Source organism: Saccopteryx leptura, chromosome 4, assembly GCF_036850995.1.
Source record: "Saccopteryx leptura isolate mSacLep1 chromosome 4, mSacLep1_pri_phased_curated, whole genome shotgun sequence".
In the NCBI taxonomy this organism is placed as follows: domain Eukaryota; kingdom Metazoa; phylum Chordata; class Mammalia; order Chiroptera; family Emballonuridae; genus Saccopteryx; species Saccopteryx leptura.
Window position 1 is genome coordinate 57,233,893 of NC_089506.1, and position 25,241 is coordinate 57,259,133.

The 25,241-nt window shown below is 33.5% G+C and overlaps 1 protein-coding gene across 1 annotated transcript in view; it reads right to left on the bottom strand.

The window, feature by feature from the left end:
• GPC5 (glypican 5) overlaps nucleotides 1-25,241 on the bottom strand; it is a 1,847,257-nt gene that overhangs the window by 788,369 nt on the left and 1,033,647 nt on the right. The window contains exon 7 of the mRNA XM_066383702.1: nucleotides 24,277-24,433. Coding sequence (XP_066239799.1) covers nucleotides 24,277-24,433 — 157 coding nt within the window. The remainder of the gene's footprint in view (nucleotides 1-24,276; nucleotides 24,434-25,241) is intronic.

The following is a 25,241-nucleotide window of genomic DNA, read 5'->3' on the forward strand; positions in this document are numbered from 1 at the left end:
AAATATTATTAAAAAATACTGTGAAGAACTTTATGCCAAAAAACTAGACAACCATAATAAAATGGACAAATTCCTTGAAAACATATAATCTTCCAAAATTCAATCTGGAAGAATCAGAAAACCTAAATAGACTGATTACAACAAGTGAGATTGAAAGAGTTATCAAAAGCTTCCAACAAAGAAAAGTCTTGAGCCTGATGGCTTCACAAGTGAATTCTACCAAATATTCAAAGAAGAACTAACTTCTATCCTTCTCAAGCTATTTCAAAAAATTGAAGAGGAAGAAAGACTTCCAAGCTCCTTTTATGAGGTGAGCATAATTCTGATTCCAAAACCAGGCAAAGACAACACAAAGAAAGAAAATTATAGGCCAATATCCCTGATGAATATAGATGCTAAAATCCTCAACAAAATATTAGCCAACTGAATCCAGCAATATATGAAAAAAATCATACACCATGATCAAGTGGCATTTATTCTGGAGAGGCAAGGCTGGTATAATATTTGCAAATCTATCAATGTGATTCATCACATAAACCAAAAAAGGAGAAAAATGACATGATAATTTCAATAGATGCAAAAAAGCATTTGATAAAATACAGCACCCACTCATGATCAAAACTCTCAGCATAGTGGGAATACAGGGTACATACCTCAACATGATAAAGGCCATCTGTGACAAACCCACAGCCTACATTATACTCAATGGGCAAAAATTAAAAGCAATACCCCTAAGATCAGGAACAAGGCAGAGGTGCCCCCTTTTACCACTCTTATTCAACATAGTTCTGGAAGTCCTAGCCACAGCAATCAGACAAGAATAAGAAATAAAATGCATCCAAATTGGAAAAGAAGAAGTAAAACTATCATTATTTGCAGATGATATGATATTGTATATAGAAAACCCTAAAGTCTCAGTCAAAAAACTACTGGACTAATTAATAAATGAATTCAGCAAGGTGGCAGAATATAAAATTAATACTCAGAAATCAGAGGCATTTTCATACACCAACAATGAACTGTCAGAAAGAGAAATTAAGGAAACAATCCCTTCACTATTGCAACCAAATAAATAAAGTATCTAGGAGTAAATTTAATCAAGGAGATTAAAGACTTGTGCTTGGAAAATTATAAAATATTGATAGAAGAAATCAAGAAAGATACAAACAAGTGGAAGCATATACTGTGCTCATGGTTAGGAAGAGTAAACATCATTAAAATGTCTATATTTCCAAAAGCAATTTATAAAATCAATGCAATGCCAATTAAAATACCAATGACATACTTCAAAGATATAGAACACATATTCCAAAAATTTATATGGAACCAAAAAAGAATACGAATAGCCTCAGCAATCTTGAAAAGGAAGAATAAAGCGGGAGGTATTACACTTCCTGATATCAAGTTATAGTACAAGGCCACTGTACTCAAAACAGCCTGGTACTGGCATAAAAACAGGCATACAGATCAATGAAACAGAACGGAGAACCCAGAAATAAACCCACTTTTATGGACAACTGATATTTGACAAAGGAGGTAAGAACATTCAATGGAGTAAAGACAGCCTCTTTAACAAATGGTGTTGGGAAAAGTGGACATCTACTTTCAAAAAAGTGAAAGTAGACCACCAATTTACACCATTCACAAAAATAAACTCAAAATGGATAAAAGACTTAAACGTAAGCTGTGAAACCATAAGCATCTCAGAAGGAAACATAGGCAGTAAGCTCTCCAACATCTCTCGCAGCAATATATCAATATTTGCCAATTTATTTCCACGGGCAAGTGAAATAAAAGACAGGATAAACAAATGGTACTGTAGCAAACTAAAAAGCTTTTGCATAGCTAAAGACAATAAGAATAGAAGAAAAGGACAAACTATACAATGGGGAACATATTCCACAATACGTCTGATAAGGGGTTAATAACCAAAATTTATAAAGAACTTGTAAAACTCAACACCAGGAAGACAATCTAATCAAAAAATGGGCAAAAGAAATGAATAAATACTTCTCCAAAGAGGACATACAGATGGCCAATAGGCATATGAAAAAATGCTCAACATCACTAATCATTAGAGAAATGCAAATTAAAACTACAATGAGATATCACCTCACCAGTCAGAATGGCACTCATCAACAAAACAGCACATAATAAGTGCTGACGAGGATGTGGAGAAAAGGGAACCCTCCTGCACTGCTGGTGGGAATGCAGACTGGTGCAGCCACTGTGGAAAACAGTATGGAGATTCCTCAAAAAATTAAAAATGGATTGCCTTTTGACCCAGCTATCCCACTTTTAGGAATACAGTGATACCTCGGTTCTCGAACATAATTCGTTCCGGGAGAACGGTCGAGAACCAAATTGTTCGAGAACCGAAACAATGAAACCCATAGGAAATAATGGAAACTGGATTAATTTGTTCCAAGCCCCAAAAATATGCCTATTTACTGGTGCTTTCTCACAAATAACGACTTCATTGATGCTGTCACCTGCTAACTCTTTTTCTTTAATGAAAATAAGAAGCAGCTTCTCCATTTCCTCCATTATCTGAGGCCTTTGCTTTGTTAACAATGTAACACCTTTGGCAACATTGGCAGCCTTTATAACAGCTTTATTCTTAAGGAAAGTTGAGATAGTAGATCTTGGCATGCCATACTCAGCAGACAGATCTGAAACACGTGTGCCCTGTTCATATTTGGCAATGATTTCTTTTTTCAGCTCAATTGTTGTTCTCACAGCTTTCCGCTTACCTTTGTCTGCATTACCACTTCTGGCTTTCTTTGGACCCATGTCTAAGGGTTAAATTCAGTGTACAAAGCGTGCACAAAGCGTGAGTCTCTCCACAAAGTGTGAGTCTCACCACAAAGCGTGACTCTCACCACAAAGCGTGACTCTCACCACAAAGCGTGACAAAGCGTGACTCACACTGATGACGCAGGCAAGGCGCGCTCGGCCGAATGAATGCCATTCGGCTCAACTCGGCTAATCTCGGACGTTCGAGTTCCAAATATTTGTTCGGATTCCAAGACAAAATTTTCTCGAATTTCCTGGTCGAATACCGATTTGGTCGAAAGTCAAGGCGTTCGAGAACCGAGGTATCACTGTATACCCTAAGAACACCATAGCACTGTTCCAAAAAAAGAAATACATGTTTATGGCAGCATTGTTCACAATAGCGAAGATCTGGAAACAGCCCAAGTGTTTGTCAGTGGATGAGTGGATTAAAAAGCTTTGCTACATATATATGATACTATGGAATACTACTCAGCCATAAGAAATGATGACATCGGATCATTTACAACAACACTGATGGACATTGATAACATTATACTGAGTGAAATAAGTAAATAAAAAAAAAACTAAGAACTATAGGATTCCATACATAGGTGAGGCATAAAAATGAGACTCAGAAACATGGACAAGAGTGTGGTGGTTCCGGGGGTGTGTGGAGGAAGGAAAGGGAGGGGGTGGGGGAGGGGAGGGGCACAAAGAAAACCGGATAGAAGGTGACGGAAGTCAATTTCATGGGTATGCAACATAATCAAATGTCAAAATAACCTGGAGATATTTTCTCTGAACATATGTACCCTGGTTTATCAATGTCACCCCATTAAAATTAATTTAAAAGAAAGAAATTACCAGTGGCTGGAGTAGGGTAGAAGGGAGAGCTATTGTTTAATGATTATAGTTTCTGTTAGGAGTCATGAAAAATAAAAAATATAGTGGTGATGCTTGTGCAACTAAAAAACAAAAAGGTGAATGTAGGTATACACATATGTATAGAATACATTTGCATTTACTGATATATATTTTTTTAAATAGAAGAAACTTGGAAATAGTCAACTTGGTCTTTGTTTTATTTTGTTTCAGGGCAGGCTCTATTAGAATGGAAGTTTGAAGATACAAGAAATAAAATGAAGATAATCTATGAAGCAAGGTCCTTGAGGTTATACTGGGGATATTATATGAGCACAGCAATGGCTCTAGATAGAAAACAAGGCACTTCTTAAGGAAAATATCTTGTGGAAAGCAGGTATAAATATCTTGTGGAAAAGTTGAGGAAATTCCCATTTGATGGGATAATAGTTGGAGAGTTAGTGTTGTGGCAAGATTTGAAAAGACTAGAATATGTGTGCAGTAGCTTCAAAATCGTTAGTACAGGAGGGACAGTGACTTGAGAGGGATCATAAAAATAATCTGTTGTATTATAATATGTCTCCAAAAATTAAGATTATGTGGTTTTAAAATATTTCTTAAGCTTTATAATTTGAAAGTTTTTACTACTGTTTCTTCTGCTACATGAATACTCCAATTCTTCTTATTCAACTTTCAAGGAAAATAGACAATTCATCAACAGATAGACACTGCTGACTCTGATTTTGGAAAACAACTGCTTCTGATAGAAACTGTAACATCTGAAGCTATGGGAAAGTTGGAAGTTAAATGTTTTGTATTAGTAAAAAATCTTGCTTTGAGGATATAGGAAGTAATGTCCTAATTAACATCATCAGAAAATAAATCCTTGAAATATTCTTAAATCAATACTCAGGATCACATAGAATGCATAAATTCTGAAGGGTATTAGAAAATCAAAACAGAAGACTTTTCACACATAATTTTTAATATAAATGTTGAAACTAAAACAAACAATAAATTAAGGGGGATTGCTTTAAACTTCTGTTTATATTTTGAAATAAAATATTCTTTTGAAAATGTTAATTTACCAAGTTTCAAATTCAGGATGCCACTAACTGGATATAGTCAATCATTTTACTAAAAAATATTATAGGTGGAAGATTTACTTAAAAAATCTTCCTGACATTATCTTCATTATAATACTTTATGCTGCTGACTATGACACAAGAATGATGTGTCAGAGATATATAATATTAAAAATTATATTTAAAATGAATATTATAAATTTAAAAATTGCCACCCACTAGTTGTAAGCCAACCTTCTAACATGTTGAAAAATATACATTCAAATAACTGATTGACATATGTCCATAGCCTAAATAAAAAAACATACTGTACTTCTTTTTTTGTTTTTTTGTTTTTTACAGAGACAGAGAGTCAGAGAGAGGGATAGATAGGGACAGACAGGAATGGAGAGAGATGAGAAGCATCAATTATTAGTTTTTGGTTGTGACACCTTAGTTGTTTATTAATTGCTTTCTTATATGTGCCTTGACCGTGGGGCTAGAGTAGATTGAGTAACCCCTTGCTCGAGCTAGCAACCTTGGGTCCAAGCTGGTGAGCTTTGCTCAAACCAGATGAGCCCGTACTCAAGCTGGTGAACTCGAGGTCTCAAACCTGGGTCCTCCACATCCCAGTCCGACACTCTCTCCACTGCAACACTGCCTGGTCAGGCCTGTACTTCTTAATAAAAAGCTTTTGATTATTTTCCCACTAATAACAGCTATGCTATTTCAAATTAGGAAATAAATTTGATTATTTTCTGTTACTAGATGACTCTTGTCTAAGTCTTATGATAACTATTTCCTGAGAAAAGGATTACCCCTAGAAGGCAGATTGTAGGATGTCAAAAAATGTAAAATTCACAAAGTTGGTAAGAAAAAATGGAAACTACAGGCTAATATTGAATAAAAGGTAAGGAATTCAAAGTTTATTTGATATTTAAGAATTTCTAGTTTTCAAAGTTCATCTTCAAAGTATCAGTATTTTATCTTAATGACTTCCCTTTTTGTTCTTTTTAGTAATCCTTATAACACTGTCTTTGACATAAAAGTTAGACAAGAGAAAATGAGAGGTTTTCTGTGTAAAGGAAATATATTATGGAGAAATATGAATTTCTAAACTTCAAAGATATTTAAACAGTTCCAGAGGTTAGATACTAGATTCTTTAAAAATAGATACTGAAGCCATTTAAGAAGAAGGACCAATTGGATGTTCTACTGGCAGGGGCAGGAAGGGGCATAGTTACGTATATATTCTTGACCATGTACATAGAAATACAGTCTTCCTTATTGGAACTAACAGCTCCTAATGATGACCATGACTGAAGAGAAGAAATATCGCTACTCTGGAAATTCAAACCCACTAAATCAGCCTGGACCATTTGCAGATGACTACTACCCTACTTAGTTTACCCTCACATACTGAGAAATTATGGGAGCCCAAGGTTTGGACCTCTATCTTGGATCTAACTAATGTTGTAATATTACCACTTACACGCCTTCCAGTTGAGACAAAAACTATCTTTTTTTGTTTTTGTTTCTGGCTGGCATTTCTTAGTACTAAATTGACAGTGAGAGCTGAAGTTAAACTAAAATGAATAAAATTAAGTTGAGCTAAGAATTCAGTTTAAAACAACAGTTGACCTTTTCTGAAAGGTGTGAGGCTCAGATAATCCATGATTAAGATGACAGCAGAATAGAATCTGGAAGCTTTTGTGTCTAAAGGCGGGGCTGCATTTAACAAACATAGGTTATCAGCTGTCCAGTTTAGTCTTTAACTTAACCCAAAGAAAGAAGTACTTCACTGACCCTTGAAATTCATTTTTGTATGTCAAAATCTTTTAAATCAGAACTTATTTATTTTGCTTTGTTCTTAGCCCCAATTCTTGTTGCTCCTTTCAAAGCCATTTACTTTTTTTCAAAGGAAAGAGAAACAGAAAAGATTTGCATAATACATCTTCAAACATTGCTACTACTGTTCTATTTCTTAGATTTCTTTCACTCAAGTCTGTTTCTTGCCACTGCAACTTTATTCATTTGTATTGCTTTTACTCATTTCCACATTTCATTTGAGAATACTGTGTAACCTAAATATTTATATAATTTTCTTCTTATTATTATTATTTTTAAGTGAGAGGCCTGGAAGCTGGGAGGCAGAGACAGGCGTCCCCAAGAATCCCAAACCGGATCCACCTGGCAGGCCTCCTACAGGGTGATGCTCTACCCATCTGCGGTTGCTCTTCTGTTGCCTGGCAACCAAACTATTTCAGCATTTGAGGCGAGGCCATGGAGCCATCCTCAGCACCCAGGGCCAAATTGCTAAAACCATTTGAGCCATGCTGCAGGAGGGGTGGAGAAAGAGAGAGAAAGAGAGAGAGAAAGAGAGAGAGAGAGAGAAAGAAAGAAAGAAAGAAATAAATAAAGAAAGAAAGAGAAAAGAAAGAAAGAGAAAGAGGAAGTGTGTAGAAGCAGATGGTTGCTTCCCCTGTGTTCCCTGACCAGGTATCGAACCTGAGACTTCCTCACACTGGGCCGATGCTCTACAGTTGAGCCAACTGGCCAGGGCCTTAGATCATTTTCAATATGGGTCTTTTTCTTCCCAATGGTAAAAGCCATATAGAACTTTTAAATTTTTTTTTTTGTCAAAGTAGCTTTTCTCTCTACTTCACAATGATGAACATTTAAGGAATGCATAAATGCATATACTAATCATGGAATATCACTTGTTAGCATCTACTGGGTTATAATGAGTTGGTAATATTTCTCAGGGATGTATATTTATTTTTCACCTCTTTGATATAATAAAACTATATTCTAGATAGAATGTATTTTTATATTACACAGACCACATACTTAACTATGGGAAAAATAAGCTTATTGCATTACTTTCCCTATCAAAAATTCTATTACTCATTACAGAAGAAAATTTTAATCCTCAGCCTGGGTGTGTGTGTGTGTGTGTGTGTGTGTGTGTGTGTGTGTGTTTCAGTTGCATTCATATTTGTCTTATTTGGGGTACAAAGAAGATAGTGATGTTATTAAAAGAACCTAAAACAATGTTTCTCATTGAATATGGCCAAGATCACACAAGTGATCCATGCTTCTTCACCAATGATTTTCCTGGCTTTCCTTGATTCTTCTCTTCTCCTAACAAAGATGAAAAATTATATTATTGCAACACACAAGTGTTATACAACCCTCCCTTCAAGACCACATCCAATCTAGGATTGAGCTGTTCTCCTTTCACATTTCTTCTTAGAATTATTCAGCACTAGTGCAAAACTTCAAATAAGTTCATTGCAAGCAGAAACCTATAAACAGTCTATTGCAACACTCCTTTACTGAGTTGCCTCACAATTCTTTTCATGTATTGTCTCCCTTGATACAGCAAATTAATAAATCTAACTTCATTTGACAATGGAAGCTTTTCTGGTGGTCTTCATCTGACCGGATTTAGCTTAAAAGGAAGGAATTTCAACAAAATCCATTATACTGAAGACATTTTCTAGGTAATGACCATTATTTTAAAAATGTTCTTCCCTGAAACAATATTTATGAGAGAAAATGAAAATTGGGAGCATCATGTCCAAATTTCTTGATTTTTTTTTTTCTGGAAGGCAAACGAGATCACAGAATTATTCAAGGTCCCTGACATTACTGGTTGAATCAAAATTAGAACTTGCTACCTTATATAATATATTGTCAAATGTACTTCCTCTATAAAGACTATCTCTTTGTTATAAAGTTCCATATATTTGTGATTCTCTCCAAAGTTCAATACAATAAGTTATTGTTTATAAAGCATATAATTTAACACTACTTATAAAAATTGCTTCTTCAGGTATTTAGATGAATATTTAGAAATACTCTTTCCAAAGACACTTCTCTTTAAATAAAATTTTTTTTTGCAATTTTCAGTTCCATTCATATACACAAAAAGAATTACAAAACATTTAAAAATATGGCAGGAAGTTTATCATGCACAATCTGCCGACACTATTCTGTAATTCTTGTTTGAAGCCCTATTGCCTGGCTCTGATCCTGGCTCTGTAGTATGCACACTGGAACTAATGTGACCTTGAGCAAAGAATTCAATGTGTCTGTGCCAAACAGGGAAAAAAGTGTTATCTAACACATAGTTTTGTTAAGATTAAATAAATTAATACATAGAAAATACCCAAAATAGAATAATTAAGTATTGCTAAATAAACATTAGCTATTGTTTTTTATGTCAGATACTTACTAAGAATTATTATAGAAATTTTAAAAAATTATTTTCATATTTTATATTTGAACTTTATAAACAATAAATCTGACCTTTTAAACATTAATAAACATTATTCTAGAGAAGTTTTAGGTTCACAGCAAAATTAGGCAGAAAGTACATAGAATCCCATATGTCCTGAACCCCAAAACACAATCTCCTCCACTATCAACATTCCACCCAGAGGGATACACTTGTTTTTTTTGTTTTGTTTTGTGACAGAGACAGTGAGTCAGAGAGAGAACAGACAGGGACAGAGAGACAGAAAGGTAGAGAGATGAGAAGCATCAATTCTTCATTGCAGCACCTTAGTTGTTCATTGATTGCTTTCTCATATGTGCCTTGATGGGGGGGGGGGGCTACAGTAGAGTGAATGACCCTTGCTCAAGCTAGTGACCCTGGGCTCAAGCTGGTGAGCCTTGTTCAAACCAAATGAGCCTGCACTCAAGCTGGTGTCCTAGGGGTTTCAAACCTGGGTCCTCTGCATCCCAGTCCAATGCTCTATCCATTGTACTACTACCTGGTCAGGCAAGATTTTAAATTTATTAGAAAATTTGTGTTTTGATGTTAATTATACATTATAGACTTGTAAATTATTTTCATATTTGTTCATGCAATTCATTCTTGGCATTCTACATCCTATATGTCTAATGACATATTTTCATCATTAGTATCATATTTAATATCAATATTTTTACTTCCATAAAAATCCTCTTTGCTTAGTGTATTTATCTTCCTTGTTCCTTAAACCCTAGAAACCACTGGTTGTTTTATTGTTTTTAATTTTTCTTTATCTAAATATATACCATATGATAGGAATCATGAAGAATATAGCCTTCTTACACTTGGTAATATGCATTTAAGTTTCCTTCATATCTTTCCACAGATTAATAGCTTTATTTTTAGCAGTGAATTATATTCAATTTTTTAATTTATTTTTAAAATGTTTTTGTATTTGGTGAGAGGAAGGAAGACAGAGACAGACTCCCACATGTAGCCTGACCGGGATCCACCCAGCAAGCCCCCTAGGGGGTGATGTTCTGCCCATCTGGGGCCCTTGCTCCATGGCAACTGGAGCCATTTTTTAGAGCCTGAGGCAGAGGCCATGGAGCCATCCTCAATGCTTGAAGCCAACTCGCTCTAATCAAGCTTGGCTGCAGGAATGGAGGAGAAGAGAAAGGGGGGTGGAGAAGCAGATGGGCACTTCTACTCTGTGCCCTGGCCAGAAATCAAACCCAGGACATTCACATGCCAGGCCAATGTTCTACCACTGAGCCAACTGACCAGGGCGGTCAATTATCTTGATGTACCTTAGTTTATCTATTCACCTACTACGGATATCTTGGTTGCTCCCAAATTTTGGTAATTATGAATAAAGCTATTAAAAACACCTAGATGCAAGTTTTTCTTTAAATGTGAGTTTTTAATTCTTTTGGGTGAATACCTAGGAGCATAATTTCTATATCATATAGTAAAAGTAAATTTAGTTCTGTAAGAAAATTTCACCTTTGAAATAAGATATTTTTCTTATTCTTACTATTATTTCTATTGTTTACTGATCTTTGAGATGTTTTGCTGAACCTATCTGTAGGATCATTGTACAATGATGACAAGTAATAATCAAAGAAGCCAAGACATCTTGAATTAAGATGTACATGATAATAACCTTGATAATCTACATGTTGAGAAAAAATATTCAGTAGAAATTCTTGTTAATTTTTATTATATACATCATAACTTTTCCATTTGTTTCCATCACTCTTGTTCTTATAAGTCTCATTATATATTTGTATGGTTTTATTTTTTATATTCCCCATGATGACTTCAAAATAATTTTCTTTACTCATTCATATTCATAATTAACAAAAATTTTCTGAGTATCTTTGCTCATGTACTATATTCGATTACAAAGACATGAAGTTGAACAAGTCATGGGTACCAATATTAGAAATGTATTGTCTAAGAAGAAATAACACAAATAAGAAACCTATAAGTGTGATCATATAGATATGTGCACAGTGTTAAGTTAGCAGATAAGAGAGTGAACAAGTTTACTTGAAGAGGTGGAAAAATCACCACAAAAATATTTGATTTTCATTTATGTCATCAAAATATTGTGTCTGGGTTACTGTAGTAACAACTCTCTCCAGATGAATTCTTAACATTTCAGTGAGGTCTTGCCAGAATGCAAATTGATCAATGATTTTTGGCATGGCATGCTATAGTTAAGTGATTCATGATTTGGTTTATGCCAATTCCCAACCTACATTGTATATTATAGCATTCTAGGATTTCATGCAGTTCCCTACAGATGCTCAGCTTTCTGTAATCAGTTTTCTGCTCCTGCTTCCTCTTCCTGCAGAGATTATTCTCCTAGCTCTCGTTAGCTCTATTAATAACTTTTTTCAAGCACCATATTTTCCAATTTATTTGAGAAAACTTGCCATAATCCCTAGCTTTGTGTATCTTTACTCTTTGCTCACATAAGATGCATTTTTTTTCACAAATAAAATTCTTCATCCTGCATTACATTTTCCTGATAACTCATCCTTATCCATCAGAGGCAGGCACTGGCATGGTGACTAGCACAGAATAAACATCAAATAAGTATTTTTTGAATAAATAAATGAGTACATGAATAGATTGAAGAGGTTAACATTAAAGATAAATATGGGTCGGGAGTATAAAGAAGCCATCAGTGACTCAAATTTAATTTGGTGTTCAAAATTTGTATTAAATTAGTGCCATGCAATTCCCATTTGAGCTCCATAATATAATTTATATTTCAGAAAAAAAAAGATTCCACCAAATGTGCTTGTATCATAAAGGTAAAGGTCATTAATGATTATTATGAAAAACATTGTGATACAAAATCCAAATTGTTTTGAAAAATTAAAATCAGAGGATTAGAAATAATTTTATACATTACTTAATAGGTAAATATAATTACTTATGTTTTTAAGAATATAGCATTAAACATTCAAGTTATAAGGAAATTAAATCAACCATAATCAATCAAAAACTACTCCCAAGCATTATTTATTATGTTAATGTATCTCTTCCAAAATTGAGGCATTACATATTAATCTAGAAAATTATACTTTTAAGTTCAGTGCTTAATACTCCATTTTAACAATTAGTACTCAAATAATTACTTTAGATGTTAATTTTTACTAAAAATAGCACATTAAATGAATGCAAAAATTCCACAGTCAGGTCCCTACTATGTGAATATATGAGAGAGTTATTTACATAATTCAAAAATATTGATGCCTCTTGAAGAAAACTATGGTTATTATATATATTCTATATTTAACATATATGGTCCTTTGAGTATGAATATGTTTATATTTATTTTAGTTCCTAGTAACTATTCTTAACTATAATAAAATTAATGTCTATATTTTCAGTTCATTAGAAAATCTGATTTTTAATGTTAATTAAGATGTATATTAGAGAAAAGTAGATTATTCTTGTATTTCTTCATTAAATTTAGAGCATTTTCATTAAATATCTAATTTTTGGAGACATTCTGATAATAAAGACTGTGAGGCAGTTGTTCTCAAGCTTTTTATGCTTTTTATGAAATAATTATTATTTATTAGGCTTGTTATGTATAAATTTCCTGACACCACACATGGAAGTTTGACTCAGTATTTTGGTAATTCTACAATTTGCATTTGGAAGCACAGTGATAATTCTGATTAAAGTAGTATACTCTCTGATCAAAAGTAGTTCCATAATGTATGAAAAGATAAAAAGGTACTGCCTAACTTGACCTCAAGATCTTACAACCTATTATAGTTAATATAACTCATATACAGAATCTTTAGTGGGTCATAGAAACTAATAATAGCTTTGGTACTGGTTGTGGAAATTAACTCATACTTCAGAAATATATGTCTAGTAAATATACAAGATGTTGAAGAAGTGCTTGAACATATTTTAGAGAGATATTTCAAATATTCCAATCTGATATTAATAATAGTAAAAAAAAAAGACTTGGAATTTGTTTTAAAGAACCAATAAAGTTTGGTACCTTGGTACTGTCAGACTCCATTGCTATTTATGTATGTATGTGTGTGTGTGTGTGTGCATGTATGTGTGTATGCATGTATGGGTATATACATGCATGCATGTTACATGTATATATGTTTTAATTGCCCTGCTTTAACCAGATCAAAACCTAATAGTTCCAGCAGAGTTAGTTTTACATGATGGTTTCATTGACACTCAATGCTTCAAATCAATTCAAGTGAACCAGGCACTCTGCCAAATTAAATCAAAGACACAATGGTGCCAGGGCTGATTCTCCAAGGATTTCTCACCCAGAAGCCAACTGTTTCCTCTTACTCTCTGTTCACTCTCTCCAAGCATGAATACATTATTCATTCTAATTTTCTAAGTGATTATTTTCCTCTGTATGTTGGGAGGAAATGGTAAGGCAGGTGTTAGCCTTCATGGTAGCATAAACACAGAAACTGTAGTATTATTATCTCCATGAAAACTAGAAGTTCTTATTGGTTTTCAGATAATTACATGCTGATTCTAACTTTATACAATTAACATCAGCTTTGTCAGACAAGATTCAGTCAACAAAACAAAAGCAAGCATGATAGATATTTTAGAGCTCATATAAGAAATTGGATTTTAGGTATTTAAAGGGTAGTGGAACAAAAAACAATGTTAAAAACCAGAGGTATTAGTAACTACAGGGAGTAGCTCCAACTCTTAAGATTAAAGAAAAGGAAGAGCTAAGATATCTAGAACCTGGGGACTGGGAAAGAAAGTTTACACCTCCAGATGAACAAAATGGGAGTAAAGCCCTTCCTGAATGGTGTTCAAGCCTCTATAGGGCACCACATTGCTAGTATTAGACTAGCAATTGAAGCAAAATTGCTGGCATGAGTATTTTCTACTTTCAAGGAGCAAAGTAGAGCTGCTTTCAGTAAGTGCTGATAGTGTCTGGAGCAGGAGAGTGGTATTTTGCTGTGGATGTAACCCTGACAAGAACTGGAACTAAAAAGGAAGCATTTTTTCTCTTCTCCCTTCTTTTGATCTTTTTTTAGTATCTCCCATTGGCATAAAAACAACAGTACCCACTGGTTGGCAAGATAAACGGAGAAATAATTTATAGATACATTACAGTTTGGGAATTTAGTTGAGTGTTCAGGAAATGCAGTTTGCATAATCACAAAACAATTTTTAGTAGGGTGGCTTAGAGCTAAGGTGTAGCAGGTAAATAGCTAGCACAATAGCCATAGCAATCTTTTAATTTTTAAAAGTATATGTTTTAAGAAAGATAGAATGATTGAGCATCACCATTCATTTCATTGGGATATAATACAATAGAAGGATTTAATTTGGTCAAGAGTGTCTGGATATCCTCAGAGGAGTTTTATCGGCTGTCAGAAATAACAAATAAAAGCGGGGCAGAAATAGAAGCAAAGAGACCAGTATGACGTTATGAAAACATTTTGGGCAAGAGATGATGGAGACCTAAGTTAAGAAAGTAGCAATGGAAATAGGAAAGAGAGAGAGAGAATGTATTTAAGAGAAATTTAGCAGTTAAAGACAATGGGGTGAAGAAAGTACATATACAGTGTGTCCGTAAAGTCATGGTGCACTTTTGACTGGTCACAGGAAAGCAACAAAAGATGATAGAAATGTGAAATCTGCACCAAATAAAAGGAAAACTCTCCCAGTTTCATACCTATTCAGTGCAGTTCGATGTGGGCTCACGCACAGATTTTTTAGGGCTCCTTAGGTAGCTATCCCATATAGCCTCTACAGACTCGTCACTGACTGATGGCCTACCAGAACGGGGTTTCTCCACCAAACTGCTGGTTTCCTTCAACGCTTATCCCACTGATTAATGTTATTCCTATGTAGTGGCACTTCATTATAAACATGCCAATATTCACTTTGCACTTTGGTCACAGATTCAAATTTAGTGAGCCACAGAACACACTGAACTTTCCTCTATACTGTCCACATCTTGACTGGCATGGCCGTGGGCTGCTCCGCTGTATACAAGGTCTGTGCATGCACACATGCTGCCACATCATCCTACAGAAACTGGGAGGGTTTTCCTTTTATTTGGTGCAGATTTCACATTTCTATCGTCTTTTGTTGCTTTCCTGTGACCGGTCAAAAGTGCACCATGACTTTACGGACACACTGTATATGGAGAGTGAGAAGATAAAGGAACCTAGGACAACTTCTCAGTTTCTGGTTTAGGAGGGTGGTAAGTGATTGTGTATCAACTCAAAATGGAAAAATTAAAATGTAGCCTTGGAAGGAAATTTGACAAGTTTAGTTTGGGCCTTGCTGATTGCACAATACAGATCTAATTGTCTGAACATCACTGGAAGTTGTTTTATTTGGATATTGGGCCTTGAATGCATCAATTTTTCTTTGGAGTTCTTTGGAGGAGAGGTCATGCTTGATTCCTACAGAAAAAAATCCAAACTAATAACCAGGACAAATAGGTATGCTCTTACATTGTAGAGGCCCCTGACTACTATGCTAACCTCTTATCTTATTCTCTTCCTAAAGTGGTGCTGCAGGAAGATCAAACACATCATGAAGACACTGTGACATTTGAAACATTGTACTTTTATAAATGCTCTGTCTGGAAGAATGAGGTACCTACCTGACTATCTTTGATCCTCTATGGAAATCAGCTAACTTTTAGGATGTTATTCATCGCAAAAATAAAAACAAACAAAACAAAACAAAAACCATAGAATTTATCATTCTCCTTTTTATGTGCCCTCTGCACTTCATATTGTTTCATTTCTTTATACTTTTAAAGTTCATTTTAATGTTTTTCCATTTGTATTAGCATCCTCTGCTAGACTTTAAGTCCCTTAAGTATATAAAGGCAACATATATGTATTTAAATGCTATAATACCAGAAACAGTAAGGACATTTTTTTTTACAACTCATATGCTGACAAATATACTTTGAATCAAAGTAATGGTAAAATAGGAAAAAGGGAGGGAAGGCAAAGCACAAAAGAGGAAACACCAAATGACCAAGAAACAAAAAGCTATGCTCCAGTTCAGTAATCAGTGAAGGCTCAAAACCAAGAAAGACCCTTGACATATCTTGTCAAAGACTTGGGAACCACCCTTTGAAATGTAATTGTTCAGAAAGATGGGGCCTCAATCTACCCTAATAGGCTCCTAATCTGTGGAAGGTTAGGAGCCTAACTCTGATAAGTGTCAATTAGCAAACACAGATGGCCTGATCACTTTGACCAACAGCTCCCCCTCAAACATCTCCCAGTACTGTACCTTTTCTGTGTCTCACCCCAGTGCTTAAAACTGTCACACTCTTTCTTTCAGCAGAGTTGAGTTCAATTTCTCTCTCTTATATTGCAACACTCCTGACCCTTATTTTAGTAATTTTGAATAAAGTCTTCCTTTCCTATTTAATTCTATCTAGTGCAATTTTTCTTTAACACATATAAATATATGTTTAACCATTTACATTCAAAAGTTTGCACAATTAAAAAGTCTGAGGATATGTAATTATAGCAAAAAATGATTTGATCTTTAGTATTTATGTAAACATAAATTGATACAATATTTCTGAAAATGAATTTTACTATTTGAAGGAATTTATACTCAAAAATGATCACCTATAGCACTGCTTATAATCATTAAATTTGAAAATAGACAATACATATCTCAATTAAAAGGAAGTGTATTTCATTGGCAGAAAGACTACTGTGACTATAAATTTGACAAGCATGGCTATTTTTCACATATGTGAAAAAACATGTATGTATGCGTTCATGCATGGCATGTCAAGGAACAGAACCAAAGAGAAACAAGATCAGCAATGTTTCCATAAACATTTTAAATAACCTGGGAAATTCAGGAAAGACAGCAGTAGTGGTTGCAGTATAGCTTTCGGAAAGTCCCAAATCACTATGTAAAATAAATAGAACAATTAGATGGTGAAATCAAAATCACACGGACATCATTTACAACTCACCTCATGAGTTATCCTCATGAACCTCAAAATATAAATGAATGAGGGAGTACTACCACAAAACCTTCATGCAATCATTGTGTTGCAGAGAAAGCACTGAAAGCAACCCACCAAGTTACAGAGCTAAAACCAAACAAATGCAAAATAGCCAACAAGTATTTGCTGGAAATCAATTTGAAAACAGCATAGAATTGGGATAAGAGTTGCTTATTCTAGTAGTGGATGAGTGTAAAGACCCTGATATAAGGCCAAGGGCTGGATCCTCTGAAATGTTTTAAAGAGTTTATTTATTGGTTTTAGAGAGAGGAAAGAGAGAGAAGAGAGGAGGAGCAGGAAGCATCAACTTGTGGTAGTTGCTTCTCATATGCACCTTGACCAGGAAAGCCCTGGATTTTGAACTGGCAACCTCAGTGTTCCAGGTTGACACTTTTTCCACTGCACCATCACAGGTCAGGCCTCTGAAACCTTTTCAACTTTCAATACTAATCTGGCAAGTTTTCCTTACCCTTAAGGGGTCTACATTGAAGAGAAACTGCCGGAAGTGGGGTCAAGAATTAGTGGGACAAGAACAATGGAGAATTAGGAAAGAGAAAATATGAATAAATACAGGGAGGAAAGAAGCCAGGATAGCTCAGAAAACAAGTTACCACGATTTTTGAATCTACATGAAAACAATGGGACTGTGAACTCAAATTTAGAAAATCTATCTGAACAAGACTCCTTGTAGAAATTTAGAAAATATAAATTCTTATAAAAATAAGCAACAGGAAAAGATTGTGATCAGCTCCTATATGAGGTTATTACAAATATAGTATTCTGTTACTTGCTCTATAGTGAAAGTACAACAGAAAGACCTGTTCAAAATATAGACCACAGCTTTAAAACAAATGTCAAAATGCATTAAGAAAGAATATAAAATAACAAATAATATAAATTAGAATTAGAAAATTTCAGAAATGAGATTAGAGATATAAAAAAACGAAAGAAAAAAATAATTAAAAAATAAAGATAAAGTAAACTCAAGGCTAAAACTATCAAATTGGAACTGATACCAAAAATCATATAGGATAAGTCACAACTCTCAGCCTAATGATTTTATAGTCCCTAATGTCTTAGTGCATATGATGCTTTCTTGTAATGCTAATATGCAAAGGTAGACAGAGGTTTGATAAGAGCTCATACTGCTTCCTAGAGACTTATTAGAGATACTAATAAATAAGAGCTATAAAAAACAAGGGCATACATTTTTGCTCCTCATAGTATGGTCCACAGACCAGTGGCAACAGCATCTCAGAGAACATAAGGAACGCTCCACTTGAGATCTCCTGTATTATGCTTGGCTTTTTAACAAGAGCCCCAAGAGAGTTTTGTATAGATAGTTGAATACACAAGAGAGTTTGAGAAGCTTAGAGCCCAGATCACATGCTCTATTATTTATTTTAATTATTTACAGTTAATGAGCACTTAATTGGTCAACAATCTACATGAAAATATTCTTTCTACACAGTAGAGGTATAAAAGTTATCAAAGAGCTGAAAGTATACCCAATTTGTTCTTACATTATGCTAAAATTTTATCTATTAATCCTGAGGGAGACTATAGCAATTTTGATAGCCATTCTATTTGCAACAGAATGATATAAAAATGGATCTGAATATAAATATGGTTTGTTTCTGGTTTTACTGACACCTATAGCAGTGTTTTTCAACCTCTGGTCTGTGGACCGGTCTGCCAGAAATTTTATAGCAGCCTACAAAGGAGTTACCATCTTGATGCTCTATGAATATGATAGATCCAGTGGTCTTAGTTGAATATGCTTATGCTCAGGGTGATTTCTGCCTTAATGGTCCCCCCCAAAACTCTATTTTCACTGGTACCCACATATAAAAAGATTGAAAACCACTGACCTTGGGCAAATTATGATAAAATATATCTGATAATATGTTCTTAAATTTTAATGTTTTACTTCCTCTATTGATCACACAGTTCCACTTAACACAGTTCTAGTCAAAACAGATCATAACTTTATTTTATGGCTTCTGGTGTAGTATAGTCTTAGTTAAGAGATTTGCAGGTTAGGTGGTTGATCTAAAATGCATGCTAGGAGGCTCTATAAGCTTTAACTTATAAGTCATTCCTTTTTACCTCAGTGATTTAACACCAATCTGTGTCTAAGCCAAAGCAATGGAAATAATTTCCTAAGCATTCAAGGACAAACCCTTTTATTTTAATTTTATTATTTAAATTCATGAATGTGATATATTAATTTTCAAGAGATTGAAAGATGATTTTAGAGATTCATTTGATATCTAAATTCCATTAAATAATCTTGTTAGCTAAATAGCAAGCAGCCAGGATGAGTCTCAATTATTTAGAAACCAAAATGAAAATGTATAATCAGAATAATATTCACAGTGATTACATACTTAATTGAAATATATTTAACTTAGAAATATTTTTCATTTCTACTTAGTATAATTTTTATCAGTAGTATAAAAACTGCAGCAGATAATAACTTCAAAGTGTTTGTAATTTTGGACATTGTACAAGATGGAGTATTTTTTGTGAAATTTTCTATGATTTTATTATGCAGAGATTTATGTAATCTACCAGTATGAAGTACTTGTAAAATACAGGGTGGGGAAAAAGTGGGTTTACAGTTTGAGTACATGAAACACAGCTTATTCTTGTATTATTTAATTATTGTATTATTTTCCATACAAACAGCTGTAAACCTATTTTTGTCCTACCCTGTACAGATTAAAGTGTACAAGCATTACTCAAGGTTATTTTCATTATATCACCCAGGTTCAAATCCAAGTAATATAAAGATGATTTATTTTTAGTGTGAATGAATAAAATAAACACAAGTTATTTAGTTATTTTCAGTACATTTTCTTAAATTTGGAATAATTTATTAATGGGCTATTTGTCAATGCTTTGCAAAGTAAAGTGAATACAATTTATTTTAATCAAATTTGATAAAATTTTAATTTTATAAAGAGTACACATACTATTAATATACATATTTGAAACTGTTATTAATGAAAGCCGAATTTATATGCTTGCATTATGTATTTGAAATAATTTCTATTGAAAAAATTTTAAATCATCAACTAGACAATATAAAATAATAAATAATAATTTACATGATATGATAAATACATTGTTATAGTAGCTCTGGAAAGCAAAACAAAGATTGCATTTTCTAAAGAAAATGACACTTGTGGTATTTTTCTGAGTTCTTTCTAACCTCCATGCCTACCTGAAATTTTGAAGTGAAGGTAATTTATGGTGAAAATAAGTTTGAGAAACCCATTAACGAGAAGAGGAGGAACAACTTATGAGATAAGAAGAATATAATAGTGAAGAGTCCTTATAAAGAAAGACTTAGGATGACTGAATAAGAGGTAATGCAGGAGGACTGAGGAATCAAAATGATTCATTAGTACTCTGAATTGATTGCTTTCTCATATGTACCTTGACTGGGGGGGGTATAGCAGACCGAATGACCCCTTGCTCAAGCCAGTGACTTTGGGCTCAAGCCAGCAAACTTTGGGCTCAAGTCAGCGACTATGGCATCATGTCTATGATCCCACACAAGCCAGCAACCCTGTGCTCAAGCTGGTGAGCCTGTGCTGAATGAAGCCAGAGACTTTGGTGTTTCAAACCTGGGTCCTCTGCATCCCAGTCTGATGCTCTATCCTCTGTGCCACCACCTGGTCAGGCTCAATACATCAGTCTTTATAGACCCATATCATAACTATTGTGCACAAGCATGCTGACCACAGTTTTGAGGAACAAGTTTTATGAACAACTAGCAGACTTGTCATTTATAGGTTTTTCAGTTAAAGTAAATTATTTTTAAACTGCTAAACATGCTACATAATATCGTATGAGCAATGATGAATATGACAATAGACTTAAGATCACCTTACTATTTTTGAAAGTCCAGTATCTAAATCAATTTGTGATAAAATTCATTTTGACTGAGATTTCTATTGTGAACCATATTATCAAGATGAATTTGATCATGGTTTACATATTATTTGTTTTTTAAAAACAGAGTTGTTGCCATCTAAATTATAATATCACATAAGAATTGCAAGCGATGCTACTGAAAAATTTCAAAAATACACATTGAATAGTTCTGTTACAGCCTTTCCTTCATAGTACTCAGGTTTGTTTTTTAAACTGTCATACTTGGGGAACATTAGAAGAATAGTTAAATCATTTTAAAGGTATTGATGATAGTGACCATAGGTTTGCTCAGTATGTCTAAAAGGACTTTTTTCCATTGGTGTTTAGAACTTGCATCAGTTAGCCATTTTGAAAGGATGGCAGGTGTCAAAGGTGAGATGAAATAAAGGTTTGAACCATTTCAATCCTACAATTCAGTTTCTAGTAAAATATTCATACTGATGTAAATAAGCCTAATACAGTACAATAAAAAACATAAAACAACTTTCCATAATATTGGGATTTTAAAATCTTTCTATTGAAATAAAAGATAGTTTCAATTTCCTAAGAGTGAACACTACATAGTGTATAGATAGCTGCATTTTATGAAAACCATAATATTTAACACTTAATAATAGTCTACATGTGGAATACAAGTAAATATAGTTTGAGAAATTTAAATATTTGTTAAATTATTTGATATAATTGGTGATAAAAACACAATACCAGAAGGTACATAAATATTTTGATTGTGAAATTTTACACATTGATATACATAGACTCTTGCATTGCCTGACATAAATGTGAACAGAAACAAAGATAGAAAATCAGTTCAAGGGATGATTAGTAAAATATTCACATAAATTGAGCAAACTCATTAACTTTATGGCACAATTATTTCTTATAATTATATCTAGAAATAAGTACAGAAATTCATTTTCAAGGTGACAAATGAACTGTTGTATTTTACAAAGACTAAACAATGTAAGGTTGAAATAATGGTGTATTTCCAGTATAAACAGAAATGACACCTGGTAAGTTTTCTGGAGCACAGTATTTTAAAGTCAATTAGACCATGTAAAACTATGTGTTAACTTGCTGTATAAATATATCAAACTAGCCAAACACAGGAAAGATATCAAAGGGCTTTATAAAAATAGAAATATGACTTAGCCTTTGCTACGTTCCCTGTCCCTCTCTATTTTAGCATGCTATCCACAGTGGTTTTCTAACAGCTTATTAAAAATTAAAAGGCAACAGCTACAAACTCTTAGAAATATAATAGGCAAACCATTTGTAGCAGATCTGGATTGTTTAAAGGTTTGCCTGGAGTTGCTGAAAACCATGTATATCTTAAATCTTTCCAATTCTGATAGATAGTTGCTTGTATCATACATGTCCCTTTCAGTAGTAACTGAAAACAGGATTTTGAAATAAAAAATTCATTCTTGCCACCTTGACAAGTGTTGTTCTGTGAGAAAACTATTGGTAGGTGAATATCCTCCATTGTTTCTCTTCTCTTGTGAAACAAATAAAAAATGGTTATCTATCGATACATAACAAGCTCTTGAGCTTATAAATAATTTAAGGAGTGAAAAATCCCTATAAAATTGCTAATTCTATACCTGCACACAGACACAAACACACACACAAGCACTATAAATATATATATATATATTTCAAGCCAATTGAAGACTTAAAATAACCCTTTTTTTGAAAGTCCAGTATCTAAATCAACTTGTGATAAATTCATTTTGCCTGCAATTACTATTGTGAACCACTTTTCCAAGATAAATTTGATCTACTTAAGATTATCTTGTAATAATTTTTATGACCTAATAGTCAAATGGCAATGAAATTATAGTACATATTAATACTAAAAATAGGATGAAAAGAAAAGATTATTTAATATTATCCTAATTGATAAGTACATAATTCTAAAATATGGCAGAGGACATTTTTACTCTCAGTAAAAATATTATTTTCTAATGAAACCCTCTTATTTTATAGTTTTCTTCTTGTGATAAACTGTATTAAAACCAATAACAAGAATACATATTCTCTTCTGCTCCCACAAGAGTAAAAGATATTTAATTTTCACTAGGAAATTATATTAATACATTGAGGAATTCTGTGGGCCTCTGTTCAGTTGCTGCTCCACGTTTACTAAATCCCGTCTGTTTACGTTCTATAATAAATTTATGACTGTGTTTAACAGGAAAAGATGTTTCTTTTTCTTTATATTAATTTCCTCATAGATTTGGTACCTCTTTCAGCTTCCATTAACTTAACCAATGTTTGATTTGTTAATAAGATCCTAGAAGAAATGGGGCAGTGATGTTTGAAGCATGAGTTGTGTTCTAAATTCACTAAAATAAAACCGAAAAGTAAATAAATTCTTCTCCCACCATGAAAAGATGTGTCACAAAGGTCCAAACTAACCCTTTGTGATTTAGAGGGGGACGATCAGACCAGCCTCCATAGAGAGGGCACAGGTCCAGAAGATTACTTTATAAAGTAATTGCCTTTGTTATGATCTTAGATAAGTGAATACTTGGAAATTAGTTGCTCTGGGTACATTAACTTTCACATTATTTCTCAGTTGATAACTTTGTTGTATCACCCATAGGAACAAATGCATGCACATAACAATGGAGGATAGAGAACCTATAGTCTTCATTTTGTATGTTAACACAAGGAAAGGAAATTCATTTGGTGATTAAAAAAAGTTAATTTCATCTTTTGTTATATTGACCAGTCCAGCTATAGCAGAAATCTTTTTCAAATCCATACAATCAAAACAAAGTAAATAATTTTGAAAGACCAAATTCATAAGAGTTAAATTCAAGTAGTTTTTTTTAACATAACTAATCATATATTTAAACCAGTTTGTTTGCAATTTAACTATAATAGAATCTATTGAAATAAAATATTTTGATTTTATAGCATGATAATATTAAAATGCAGCACTTGTTTATTTTAGAACTTATCCATCCTAGTTTTACATTGTTTACCAATATATAAATACATTTAATATCTACCATATTAGTTACTAATTATCTTATTCCTTAAGGATTATCTTACTTTAAAACATTTAATTCTCATAACTGATTATCATCTACTAATTTTTCAAACAAAAAGTTTTATTTCCATTTAAAGCCATAATTTAAAAATAAACAAAATCCCAAGAATGCATGTCCTAAATAACCAAAATATAAATTCATTTTTATTTCTCTTGTATGCTTCTAAATTCAGTCATTATTTCTTTACATTCATAATATAATACTTATCCTTAATTATATTTTGAAATCATTTCTTTAAAAGTGGTGTTAGAATCATTTACTTACAGTCTGTGATTTTTAGTGTTCTCTTGACTTCTCCGCTTCCTGATCCCCCACAACCATCTTCATCATCACAGTCCCCGCTGATCTGTTCAACAGCGCCGCCACCACTGCCCATGTGAAGTTCCCACTTGTCGGGTTTGGGTGACCTACCCTGTAATAACTAAATATGATACAAAAACCATTTATTAAGAGCAAATTCAAATCATCTAACAATGTTATTCAGGAACATATGAAGAAATTAAAATGATTTTCTTCTGTGGTTCCACTATTGTGATGTAGACACCTTACCAAATCAAGTCAACAAAAACAGTAAAAACTACTGAAATAATGGCCTAATCAGTGGTGGTGACACAGTAGATAAGGGTGTTGACCCGGGATAGGATGTTGAGGACCCAGGTTTGAAACCCTGAGGTCACCAGCTAGAGCTCCATGTTGCTGGCTTGAGCGTGAGACCATCATGATCCCATGATTTCTGGCTTGAGTCCAAAGGACATTGACTTGAGCAAGGGGTCAATGTCTCAGTTTAAGCCCCTGCCCCAACCCTGGTCAAGGCACATATGAGAAGCAACCAATGAACAACTAAAGTGATGCAATTACAAGCTGATGCTTCTCCTCTCTCTTAAAAAGATAACTACTGAAATAATAATGAATAATAAGCAAGGTCTTACAGCCAAAAGGGGTATGGTCTGAAAAGCTAAAGCTCTGGAAAGCAAATAAAACCAGATCTTCCTGCTCATGGAGAGTTTGGCTACAGAATCACTTGTTTTTGAATAAACAATGTTTAAGCATTATAAATCAAACTCCAATATAACACAATTTCTTTTGCAGTAAACTGGCTAATAATACTGGGCTACTTTTTAAACCAACAATCTAAAATTTCTGAAAAAACTATGTTAGTAAAATGGCACTATTGATCCAGAAAAGATTCAATTGAAAGAACCTAGAATTTTAAAAATATACATACATAT